General features: G+C 39.3%; 1 protein-coding gene across 1 annotated transcript in view; it reads right to left on the bottom strand.

The window, feature by feature from the left end:
* The window catches only part of LOC139209562 (copine-9-like), a 127,014-nt gene that overhangs the window by 89,599 nt on the left and 24,242 nt on the right, over positions 1-13,173 (bottom strand). Inside the window, exon 3 of the mRNA XM_070839325.1 lies at positions 11,723-11,769. Within this exon, the coding sequence (XP_070695426.1) occupies positions 11,723-11,769 (47 nt within the window). The remainder of the gene's footprint in view (positions 1-11,722; positions 11,770-13,173) is intronic.

The raw sequence follows: 13,173 nt of genomic DNA, 5'->3' as shown, positions 1-13,173 counted from the left end.
ATCACAGGGCCAGCACAGATAACCACTCACACTCACACCTACGGGCAATTAACCTAAGCTGCATGTCCTTGGACTGTGAGAGGAAGCTCAAGCATAAGTTCATTAAAGCTGTGGTGAAAATACTGGAAAATCAGATATTTGGTAGAAAACAAATGTAATATGTTGTCAGAGAACATTTACTGGAATGTTCAGCATGGACATTTTGTGACTTACCATTGTATTGTTTTTTCCAGGTTGAAATAGCAAAGTAACAAAACATCCAAACGGCATTTGGCCTGTTTAACAGCAGAGTCTTAAAGCCACATTCAGTATACTATACTGTGGTTAAAAACCCTAATCTTTTCCCCTGGACCAGCAGATTTATAACCTCATCTAGCTTTGAGCCAGTTATGGTCCAGTATACAGCTGACAGCAGTGTGATGTGGACACTAGACGCCACCAGGTCACGTGCACAGAAAACTTTTCAGTGAGGTAGGAGGCATCTTGTGCCCAGCACTTAGAGTTGCATACTCATGGATTTTGTTTTTTTACAATCAAAATCTTGTAATTTTTAGAAGTAATAGGTTTTACGTGTTGGGAAAAACTATATTGCTCTTGGAGAACATTCCAATCTGTGAAAATGAATAAATTACCTTTGAACTGAAATGCTTCATGATTGATTTGGAATTCAATTAAGATTGTTGGCTCTAGTGACACTAAATTAACAAAAATAAATCAGATCAAATAGACCCTGGGATTATATATAAGAATTAAGAATTAATTTATGCATTTTGTAAGGTTCGACTCATGAGAGATTTAGATTTGCCGTCTATGTACCCTGAGCACATGATGTCTCAAGAGCAAGCCATGGTATTTCTAACGTGATGTTTATCTGAGGTAGTCTCTGTCATGTTTCCTCTCATTGAAAGTGAGGGAAAAACAAATCCAACTTTTATGTGAAAGACGGAGAAGCATTTTAACTCTAATCTGGGTAAAGGGTTAATACTATGTAGATACCTGCATGTTAATGCTAGGTGGAAGGAAGATCAAACACCCACATACAGTACAGTACAGACCCCCCACCTGCCCACTCCACAGTGTAGAACTTCTGGGGCGAGCCAAGGCAGCAGGGTGCTGTCGTGGACAGAAACTTAAATACTTCCTGCCATTGCTGCTCTGCTGAAAGCTGCCAAAACACCCAGCAGTGGCACCCGAACCACCACTGATCCCTTTATTTCATATCTACATGTTAACTGTTTTGCCTGGAGCCTGAAGCTCCTCGAGGGACAGGATGAGAGACTCATCGTATTCCTACTGAGACGCCTGGAGGAGGTGAAGGGGAGGGGCACACTTCTTGGGTCATTGTTGCATCATGATCTTTTGATCCAGCAGTGACAGCGACAGACTGGGAGATCACACTGCCTGCTGGCCATAAGGAATAATACAAAACAAGTTCCTGAAATCACTGCATTTTCCTGAAATGATTCTGCAACTTTTTAACAACTATAGATTTCATTATATTACTTTGTATCCTGATTAGATTTTGCATCAAAATAAACTTCAGTAGTCCCAATTAGGAAAAAATAAGTTCTTGTTCAAATAAAGAATAGCACAAAAGAGCAAAGAAAAGATGGCATGTGTACAGTAATTAATATGATAATAATAATAATGACTGAAAACCATGTACATATATATGACTGTTCTGGGGCACATGTATTATTCATGCCGGCTCACTGGCATGGCTTAGTGGAAGCAAGCCATTGTTAAGGTCATTGGCAACACCTGTGCTTTACCTGCGGTGACCTGTCAAAATGTCTACCATGAGCAACACCTATAGCATGTACCATGGAATACAATTGGAAACAAATAAAAAGTTATGCCACGCTGTTTGGAACATACAAGGGAAGTTTCTGCATCAATATATTTGTGATGCAAAGTGCTGCTAAACTGCTATGCAACCATGTTGATCTGATGGGATGGAGACGGGTGTGGTGATATTGTCAAGTACGGTAACTAAAAGGTCTCACATGTCTGATATAGTTTCAAATGAAATACATGATAAAAATATGATGAGAATAATAATTGTATAATATTAAGTAAAAATACAGATTAAAATATAATTACTTCACCTGTAGATTCATATGTAGACCCTGTAGAAATGTTTTTCAGCCCTGACAAGTGTCTGCAGGTCTTACTCTCATGCTGTTTACAGCCACATGTTGGGGCTTCTCTGTGTTCCTCTCCCTTCTGTAAATACATGCAATCTCATTCAGCATTTCTTTCATTGGTCTTTCAGAAGCCTGTTCTTCAAAGTAGCAGACACAGTAGAATTTAGAAAACTGGGGGGTATCTGTCTTAAACTGATCACTTTCCATTTCTCATGCCAAGAGCAGTCACCTACTCCTCCACAGGGATGCGAGTGACTGGAGCTTATCCCAGCAATTTAGAGTTCCCTGCTCCCCTGACATGCATGTTTTTCGGTCCAAATCCAGGGCCAGAATTTAAAGGTAGCACCTTCTTGCTGTGCAGCAAACCAGTGTCTCTCTGTGACATCCAGACTGTACAGTCTGTGGTTTTTATCTCCAGGCAGTAATATGGGAGTTATACATGAAGCTGTGATGGAGATAGGGTCCTGGTTTGAGGCCAGAATGTGTGCATACAGTCAGTTTTGATCTGGGCAGGGCAAGTGGAGCTCTTTCAGCCATTAGGGAGATCTACAGTTAGCACAGATCTGTTCAGTAGGGCAGGAAGGACAGCACAGGGGCTAATGAGCAGGCATGTGCCTTTGTTGGATGTAGGACCGTTTCACAGCCAAACCCCTGCGGGGTCATTCAGTAAAGAGGAATATTGGAGCTGCAGAGGATTTTCTCTGCTACTATTCTCCTTCGTTTCATGGATAAAGGACTACACCAACTTGTTATGTTAGTCATGTTGAGAGGTTTGGAAATTATGCACAGTACAGCTAATTAGCTAGTTAATTAGTAAGCTAATTAAGCTACCTTTAGCATCTCGAGTTGGTTGAAAACACTGTGTCCAGTCCAGCTCTTTAAACGATGAACGATGGATCAAAGCCCTTTGGCCTTGTTGGGCAATTATTTTACCCAATTCCAGTCTTTATGCTAATCATACATTCTGATGCCAGTCCTGCACAGCTCTGTTATGTAAAACACATACAAATGTAAGATTGAGCCTTTAATTTTGTGTTATATTTTCAAGAAAGCAAATAAGCGGCTGTGGCTCAGTGGGGCGGCTGTGGCTCAGTGGTAGAGTGGGTCGTCCCTCAATCAGAAGGTCAGGGGTTCGATCCCCAGCTCCTATGGGTCAACATGTCGAAGTGTCCTTGAGCAAGACACTGAACCCCAACTTGCTCCTGAAGCATGGCTTCAGAGTGTGAATGAGTATGAAAGAATAGTCTCCTCCAAATTACATTTCTCCTGTATGATTAATGGGTGAATGAGGATGTCATGTAAAGCGCTTTGAGTAGTTGAAATAACTAGAAAGGCGCTATACAAATACAGACCATTTACCATAAGCTTATTCCACAAAACTCTAAGTTAATGACTAGATTCAAATAGGTATAACGGTCAGTCTTTTGTGTGTTAGCTTTGTCTTTCACTTGAACTCTTGAATGCTTTTGCTCGGATTCTTTTACAGTGAAATTAGAAGGAAGTAATTTGCTTGCATATCATAATGCCAGCCAAAAATACAGGATTAGGTAAAACAATATAATGACGACATTATTCACATGCAAGGACTGTCACGAGAAGACTTGAAAAAGTTGTAATTGCTAAAAAGTTGAGACAACTGTACCACTTATCTGTGAATGCGCAACCCACAGTTCTCACGGTGCAAACAAGACTCCTTCCTCATTATGAAAAATACAAATTCAAGGGGAAGACAACCGTAAGGTCTGGATAATAAATGATGCTGTTGCTCTGTGAGAAACTACCACTGTGCATCGCTGACCTTGTGACTTATGTTGTGGTTTTATGGAGCTGAATGGAAAGCTTCTGTGAAGTGCACTTACCACACATTTCCTGCAATATTCTGCGTTGTTGCCCCTGAAGTGGTTTTCATAGTCATGAGCTATTACTAAAATGTTGCTGATTTGAAGACATAAACGCCCAGGTTGTCTAATTTCTCTCTTTCTGGCTGTCCCTGTCTCTCTTGTATTTTAATGATTGAATTGTCTACAGACAAACAAACTATTTCTCATTTTGCCATTGTACACGTTTGTCAGAATGTAGATGGCAAAAGAACTGCAATCTGCAGAAGAAACGGTGTGTTTCCAACATTAGTGGAGAAGGTTGGCGCAACAGTTGGTGCTCGCAACTTTACATTTGGGTGCCATTTAACTAATGCAGGAGATAACAGCACAGCAAAATGTCACAATGGAAATGATGGGAAACCTTTAATGGAAATTTCTGTTTGTTTCTTGTGGTAGTGTGAGGAAGGTTACAGTTTCCACATTACTCCACACAAATCCTCCGTTTTTGTCTCTTCAGTTTTTATCTCTTAACATGATTCATTTATGTTATGATTAATCCACTAAGCCTTTTTCCGTTACATTTAGTCACATTTTCTTTTGATTCATACACCAAATTTTCCATCTCACAAAAAGCAAGTACATTATCAAACATTGGCAATATTTGATTATGATCACCTCCTGCCTGACACACATTTACAGTACACTCACACTTAAAGATAAACTTTTCCTAGATACTGATGCCATTTTTATTCAAAGTCAGATTTTTGGTTAATAAACTCCACATGGCCAGCTTCAGATAAATACAGCTATAGCTGCATCCTTTTTACTATAAAAGAAAGTGTAACCATGACCAAGGTGATATCAGATTGGTATGTTCACTCCCTTACTTGCTTTGCTTGAAAGTATTTCTTCTTTTAACGATGTCATTTCTGATAATCAGAGGTTTTCGAGTTTTCGATAATGTACTGGTAAGATAAATGAGATACATGTTCAGGTTTCGAGGTGCTGGCAGGCTTTTGTTTCATTTTGGAGAGAACCAAACTTGCCGTTTCCCCCTGCCTCCAGACTTTATGCTAAGCTAGGCTAACCATGTCATGACAATCGATCCTCTCTCACTCTCAGAAAGAAAACAAATCAATGTATTTCCCAAAATGCTGAATTATTCCTATAATGCATTCCGTAAAACAGACATATCTACATTAGCATCAGCAATACAAGGGTATTATGATCCCATTCAGCTGACTAAATCCCTGCAGCCATGAATTTTTACACCATTAGTCACTCATCTAAAAGAAAACAGAACGACCCCGTTGCACAAAGTGATCTAATGTAGGTACCTGAGCAACAAACACCAACCACACACTACTGCAAAGTAATCAACAAAAATAAAATGCCCTTCGATACGTCCCTACTGTCAATGAATGCTGCTGAGTTGCATCACATTCAATCAAACATGATGCAATACAGTGGTAGAGGAACATCCAATGATTTCAGAAGACCTCTGTCGCTGAGGAGTAAAGTGAAGCTTGAGGGCTTTCAACATAAGACAATCCATTAAATTGTGTATGTGTGTGTGTGTTCACCTCCCAACAGCAATGTAGTGTGAGCAGGAAAACAGCCTGCCAGCATCAAGGCAATCAGGGCAGCTTTTTTCTCTATTTGAGTCTGCTGCATCGTTAATGAACTGTCTACAAGTGGAGGAGCTGGTAGAGTAGTAGAGAAAGCAGGGCAGAGACACAGACAGAGGGAGAATGAGTTTGTCCCAACGGATCGGGGATCCAGAACTGCATGTAACGCCCACAATGTGGACGCAAGATGTCAGTTGAAATGTTGAAATTATTAGTGTTATTCCCCAGAAGTTGTTGACGAAGTAGGTTAGCATGTGTGTGCGTCCTGGGGGAGCAGGTTAAGCCAGCAGTCAAGCACTGTCAGAAACTGAGCTAATGAAGCAAGAGAGAGGAAGAGGGAGCAGTGTCTGGTGGAAAAACTTTCAGCAGTAACAAATTACAGTAAAACTACTTTTTACTTTTCCAGGGGCCCATAAGCAGGATCATCCAAGCTGCCATTTTCTAATTAAAGTAACATTAGCCTGTCTTCGTAATGTTGGCACCGTAACGCTCAACCTGCTCTTAGTGAGTCCTGGTTCCCTTCATGACAGTATCAGATCCTGTCGAACGTTGCACTAGTGACTTAAACTCAGCCCTTTCTACACTCCTGGATTCAGTTTTACCAAAACTAAATGTTCAAAGAGGTCTGCACCCCGGTTGTCTTATGAAGGAGATTGGAATGTAAATGGTAATAATCAAAACAGCAGCACAGCACTAGAGTGTTTTGAATCTAAATGAATTATTCAGTAACAATAAACACAATCCTAGATTTCTTTTTGGCACTGTAGCTGAACTTTTTCAACATCAATTATACACAATCTGCAAACAAGCTGACACTGAAATCCAAACCTTTGATTTCCTTTCTTTATAATCCATATAACACCACCAACCCCTAGATTACAATTTCCCAGATACAAGACTCCATAAAGTTTTTCATTTCTCTGGGTTTATTATTTCCCAGGATTGATCCTGAGTCTGAAATTGACTATTGGAGGTGAAACAGATGGAATTCTCATAAAGTATTGACCCCCCAAACTAACAAGTAAAATTATTTCTGCTATGAGCAAAGACAGTGAAGTATTTCATTACATGTTGTAGGTAACAACACCAACACTGACGGAGAGGAGAGGTATAGTAGGAGATCGGTTTCAAATAAATGGAATATGAGCTGCCTGCCTGTCTCTCCCAAACACACAAACACACACACACACACTGACAAGAAGCATCTTTTAATAAGCTCTGCTTTAGACAGCTTCTCCTTTTGTTTAGTACGTTTCTGTACAGTTTCTTCTGTGTCACAAACTAAAAAAAATCAAGATAGTTTGTTTTTGGCAGAACTGTAATTATTTTCTTCTCCACATTAGTGTGAGAATTAGATTTCTGCTAATTGCATCAAAAAGTGCCTCGAGCCAAATCTGCCAATGTGTTCAGACAGCCCACGCACTACAAGCTGGTGACAATACACGTGTCGCAGGGAGGTTGATTGTTTCCTTTTGCTCATTGACATGCAGCCATACAGGAGACTGTAATAGGAGGAAGTGGGCAGTTGAGTGGGAACTGGAACCATATGGAAGATCTCCAACTGTGGCTGCACTCCAACCTGGCAACCCAGGCCTGAAGAAAGCTCCTCTGCTCTTCAATCAGTTCGGATTTATAAAAATAAAGAGCAGCGGAAAATAAATTCACGGCCAGACCACATGCCTCTGTTGCTGCTGTAATCAACGGCAAAAGGCCCCGGAAATTCCACGGCAAGAGAAGAAAAGCTTTGGCTCGCCGCTGAGATAGACAGGCAGTGAGGAAAATAAAGTTTAGGATGCTACCAGATAAACTTTTATCTTTTTCACAGAAGCGAGGCATTTCATGATATTTTCCAACTGTGATGTCTTTCCTGAGATGGGGGCTTGAGAGGTTATCCTGCACAGTTTCTAAATCTGTGATAGGATTACTGCGCTATCGCTCCAAGCAACCTAATATTTTCATAGCAACTCGCTCTGAAGTTTAAAAATGTGAATTGCCTCTATGAGCACGGCAGAAATCTGTTTTAGTCAATCACTGTCAGTCAAGCAGAAAATAGTAAACCCTGGGACCAAAACCAAAAAGAGAGCGATAAGAAATAATATATGGAAATCTTGACAAAAAGAATTACAAAAATGATGTATTGGTGAAGGAGGATTATGGAGGCTGTAATAATGACCATGTATTCTACTCACAACAAACATATTATACTGTACAGAGCTGCTTATCAAAGGCATGAATCATTTCACATGAAATAATGATTACACGTGATTTTATGTGACTCTGAAACCCAAATATTTCTGTGTGTGTGTATGAATACGAGAAAATAATAACTACATTTACACAGGTTAGTGTGATGCAGATCTCTTCTCCATAAAACGGTTATTTTTGTATCTTGTGTTATCAGCTCATATCATTTCTGTGTAGCTGATTGCTTTGAATTGGACGCCACTACAGGTAGCAACCAGTTCACACATTCCTTATGTTTTTAGCAGCTAAGACATTCCTTCAATTTTAGCAGTGCAATACACCCATTTTAAATTAATTGTAGATAAAACAAATTAGGAAGGACTTAACACACAAAATGTAGATCCAGAAATAACTGGTGAAAGTCATTACTGACCGTGGTGACATGAAGTTTTATGGTAATGTGATAAGATCATCATAGTAAAAACTGAATTGATAACAAAAGGCTTTACCATTCGAGCATATTGTTAGCTTTGGAGGTGAAGCACTGAAGTTACACTTTCATGAGCTGATTGGCAACAGCTGTTTCATTCAAGACTGGCAAAACCAATCAGAACGATGCAGGAGTACAGCCAATCATCTCTGATCCCGTTGATTCAATTCAGACTTAATGATCATGTGTTTATTAAGGGGAAGTAGCAGCCTAGATATTTATATCCAATATATTCACATTACCCCAGGACCCTATGCAGGATATGTAGACATGAATGGATTCATGTTTAAATTACTTTTACATTTAAAGTAATATTTGGGTCGTTTGTTTGTTTCAGGATTTAGCTCTCTGATGTCCTTTACTTTGTCGTTTATCTTAGAATTGTCTTCTTATTGTGAGAAGAGAGTAAGCAAGAAAGATAATCAGGATAAACACTCAAAGGAAACAGTTTTTCATTAGTGATTACTTGTTAATCTTCCAACACAGATTACTGTATTCTTTATAATAAATGAAGATTATGTTTTCATGTTCCATCAAAATTCTTATGATTTTTTTTTTTTTCATTTTTTGGAACCTGAAGATAAAGATTAACAGTAAGACCACAGAAAATGAAAAATAGAAAAGAGCCCCCATCTGTCCATGATAAACAGTGTTTATATTTGCATAATTACTAAAACTGACTCCTCATCAGCAGAAGGAATATATCAGCCAGTAATCAGATAACTGATCCATCTCCAAATTCAAATCTTAACATTTTTGTGATCAAAAAATATTTCCTCAACTGTAATACTTGAGGACTTAACAGCATCTTGCACATTTGTTAGATTTATTGAAAAGCAGATATCCTTAAACATAAATTGCCTTGAACAAGCTAAATCTGCCTCTCTCCCTGTCTCCTTCTCCTCTGCTGCGTGTACCTACAGCCTCATCACTCTGTTCCGTGTTAAAAACAACTCAATGTTCCCGTTCGTTTGTGACGCTGGCTGCCCTTCAGCATCAGATAGCCAAGATTACAGTGACATGCAGCATAGCCATTTACCTGCAAACTGATCCATACTGCTCTGTAGGTGTATCGACCACTGCGTTACAGTGTGTGTGTGTGTGTGTGTGTGTGTGTGGGTGTGTGTGGGTGTGTGGGCATGTGAGCATATAGCTCTGCTGAAAGCTTCTCTCTGTGTGACTGATTGAGGCACACTGTGATCTATGTGCATGCATGTGGATCCCCGCTGAGGTGAGACTGATTTTCTTTGATAGCGCAAAGTCCAAATTACAGCAAAAGAGAGAGTGAGAGATACTGAGGCGGAGAGGAGGGAGAGAGGGATATGAGCTTTTCTGTATGTTAGCACAGCCACGGTGTTCCAGGGCCAACCTCCCAAAGCGTCTCGGATGATTTTCCAATTTATGAATTCCTATATTTGGCTGCTCTGGCTTCACAGAAGGGCTTAGTTTTTATTACATTCTGTTTGCCATAAAACACTCTGATCAGTGTGACCGTCACAGGACGCTCGCTTAGACTCTTTTTCGTTCTGACCTTACTGGAAGAAAGCAAAAGCCATTTCTTACATGTCAGTTTGTTTGGGTTATCGCTAATGTGCTAGGAATGACAAATGCTTTTTAAAGGGTTGCTGTTATTTTCAACCTTGGCCTTGTTTTCTAAGATGTTTTGCCAGTTTGTTGAGTGTCTGTGAACACACACTCAAACTCCAAAAGCAATTAAGGGATAATAAATAGTTTGTGAATTTAAAATTAACCCTAAATTAAAACTCAAAACACGTTTTTCTCAGTTGAGTTGAGGGTATTACTGTGCATAATGTCCATACAAGTGGTAGTTTTGATATTCAATACTTTACAGTGGAGACACAGCTGGATTAGTGCTTTTGTTTACAGATCTGGTGGCAGGTGGCAAACGTTATTGCAGCACTCAAAAGATTTTCTTCATATCCTGATTAGAACAACCACAGAGATTGATGTGTAAGGGTCTTCCAGCTGAGCAGTTAATATCATACACATCTGCCAGAACACACTGTAAATGGCAGCATTGTGTTGGATAGATAATAATTTCATTTCACAACATAGACAAAGGGATCTGAAGTAGGATGTACACTAATCCGACAGAATATTAAAGAGTATATGAATTATAAAATCTAATCTATGTAAAGATCCACACATTATCAAAGTAAAATTCATTTTGAATAGAATCAATCATCAGGATGGTAAAAAAAAAAATAAGGCACAATTTGAAAATAGCTGACTTGATGTACAGATTTGATTATGTGATTTTGATAATGGCTTTAGAGTTGATATGGCTAATGTGCTGGCAAACAGTGGCATATTTTCATATTTAGCAGACACAGCGCAACATTAGAAATCATTTGACGTGGTCTTTCAGGTCACCTGATGAATCTGAAGAAGACTAATATTCAGTCTTCTTATAGCTCTGTTTTTGGCCTCCACCATCTCAAAATAACCATCTCTTTTAGCTGTTAAATGCTCCATTATGTTCACCTGCGTGCTGCTAACTGTGTCTGCTGTTTGGTGCTGGGCAGTTAGAGTACAGTAGGTTTATCAGAGCATTGTTACTGAAAACAGCTGCAACCTGCTGTTGGAAACGAGGTTCGTGACAGTGATGAATCTGAACCAAAACGGTTGATCTACAAACCAAAGCAATGAGCTGAAAGACGCTAAGAGGGTGCTGAGTTGGTGTTGATTCTGTGGTTTTTGGCACTACATGACACTAAGATGTTTGATCCATTATTAATCTAAAAATATTGATTAATGCAGCTTTAAGAATCAGCCAGGTGGAAGTTAATTAACTCCTCTTCACACTCACTTAAAGGGCAGTTCTGATACTGCATGTCATGGGTTAACAGATGGATATACTCACACAGTTGCATTTATAGCACAGTTTATAATGTAATTGTTAGAGGGGCTTAAGGAAACACAGGCTCCCTACTGATTCTTTCAACAACAAGAAAATCTACCTTGACGTCTTACTCAGCTGACTAAATTCATTGTGCAACAGTGCACTCAACAAGTCAGCCATCAGGGAAACAACCATCCCTTTAACATACACTACGACAGAGCACACTGTGAACCTGAATGCTAGCAGTGATCCAGTGTCAGTAGTACAACTGCTACTTCTAATGACCACTGCTTACCACACGACCACTGCGACTACCCCGTGCCAATCTTGTGGTCTTATCTGTGGACAAACAGCAGGTGATTGTGCTCATCAGTGATGGAGGTTAGCCATACATAAGAGAAGCTAGCAGTCCTTTCTAAGTCCATCTGCTGAAGACTGTTAAGGACCACCTTACTTTTTGTCAGTTGCAAACTCAATGAACTTTCAGATCAGCCCAGTTATCACCCTGAATTTTTGAATCGATGAAATCTGCATTTGAAAACAAAACTACAATTTCATCTGGACTCAAGATTCAAAGACATTCCACTCACCTCTCTCCACTCCTTGGTCCCCAGGCCCTGCACGTACAACACCACCACTGAGAAGAGAAACGCATATATACATGTACATGTTAGATACTTTTACACTTTGTACATTTCAAGGCAGATGAAAGTCTCAGAACCACACATCATGAATACAAATAGTTACAAGTGCAGCTCTGCGGTGTTCTTATAATATTAAAAATGACAATGAAAAGCTAGAATAATCTTTTTCATAAAAGATTAATATTTATATAATGCTCAATTACATTTATAAGAGACATGATGTTCTATATTCATACTATACTGTATGTATAAAAGTTCTAAAACGAAAAAAAGAAAAACAAAAGATTAAACTTTGATTGTGCCTGCAAGGAAATTGTTGTCACTGCAGAACAATAATGAGGTACAGTAATGGAAAAACCAATTTGAATAATAATTAAAACAAAGTTATTGAATGCATGAGGTATTAAAAAAACTGTATTAACCACAGTAGAAAAAATAATTAAAAAGACATCATTAAAGCGTCAGCTACAAAACAGATAATAAATCCCTTTCAGTGGTGCAGGTGTTTGATTGATTTATTAAATCATCATTTCTCCATATAAAGAAAACAGTGTTTTTTTTGTGTCATCGAAAGTGACATTCTGAACAAAACCTTACGTGTTTATTCTCGAGGATTAGTAAATGTGTTGAATGCATTTCTTCATCATAAAACATGAAAGTAAGAATTTTAAATCCAGTGTTCTTTACATTCGCGTTCGCTTGCTAGCAGTCTTCTTCTTCCCTGTGCTTGCTGGTGCACTGCAGCATGTCTTGGCATGTTACCACCACTTGTTGATCACTGGAATAGTGTGAAACCAAAGGCAGGACTGTCTATCGCGTCCTCATGTGTGTCCACAAGGTAAACAAATTGGACACCTACTAATATAAAAACTGCTCCATAGTGCTGCTGGACGTCTAACACTCCTCCAGAAATCTTTAACCCCAAATAACAGAGTCAAATATACTGTCACAAAAAAACGGCATGTCAGTTTGGTGATTATTGGTCATTTTTGTGGGGTATGTAAAACTTATTGAAAGTCAGGCTGCTTTTGCCTATCATCACAACACAAGCACTTAATAAAAGCTGTTCTAAACACTTTACGTTTGGGAGGTTTTAGGTCTGGTCAAGTTTGTTAAAGCTGGTTCATGAGTTTTATATATTTCCTGTTTTATTGTGGTCAACTTTTCCCTCTTATTTCAGGTCCCTTGACTTCCTGCCCTTGTGCATTTCCCGCTCCTGTGACTGTCTGCCCCGCCCTGATTATTCCCACCTGTGCCCCCTCCCTGGTGTATACATTGTCTGCGTTCTCCCCTGTCCCGTGCATTGTCTTGAGTGTTCCAGCAGCTCAGTGTTAGTATCTTGTTGAGAGTTTTTGAGTCAAGTCAGGTAGTATTTGCTGTATTTTTGATTGTGTTTG

Source organism: Pempheris klunzingeri, chromosome 2, assembly GCF_042242105.1.
Source record: "Pempheris klunzingeri isolate RE-2024b chromosome 2, fPemKlu1.hap1, whole genome shotgun sequence".
In the NCBI taxonomy this organism is placed as follows: domain Eukaryota; kingdom Metazoa; phylum Chordata; class Actinopteri; order Acropomatiformes; family Pempheridae; genus Pempheris; species Pempheris klunzingeri.
Note: the sequence above shows the minus strand (reverse complement) of the source record. Positions and strands in the feature narration are given on the sequence as shown.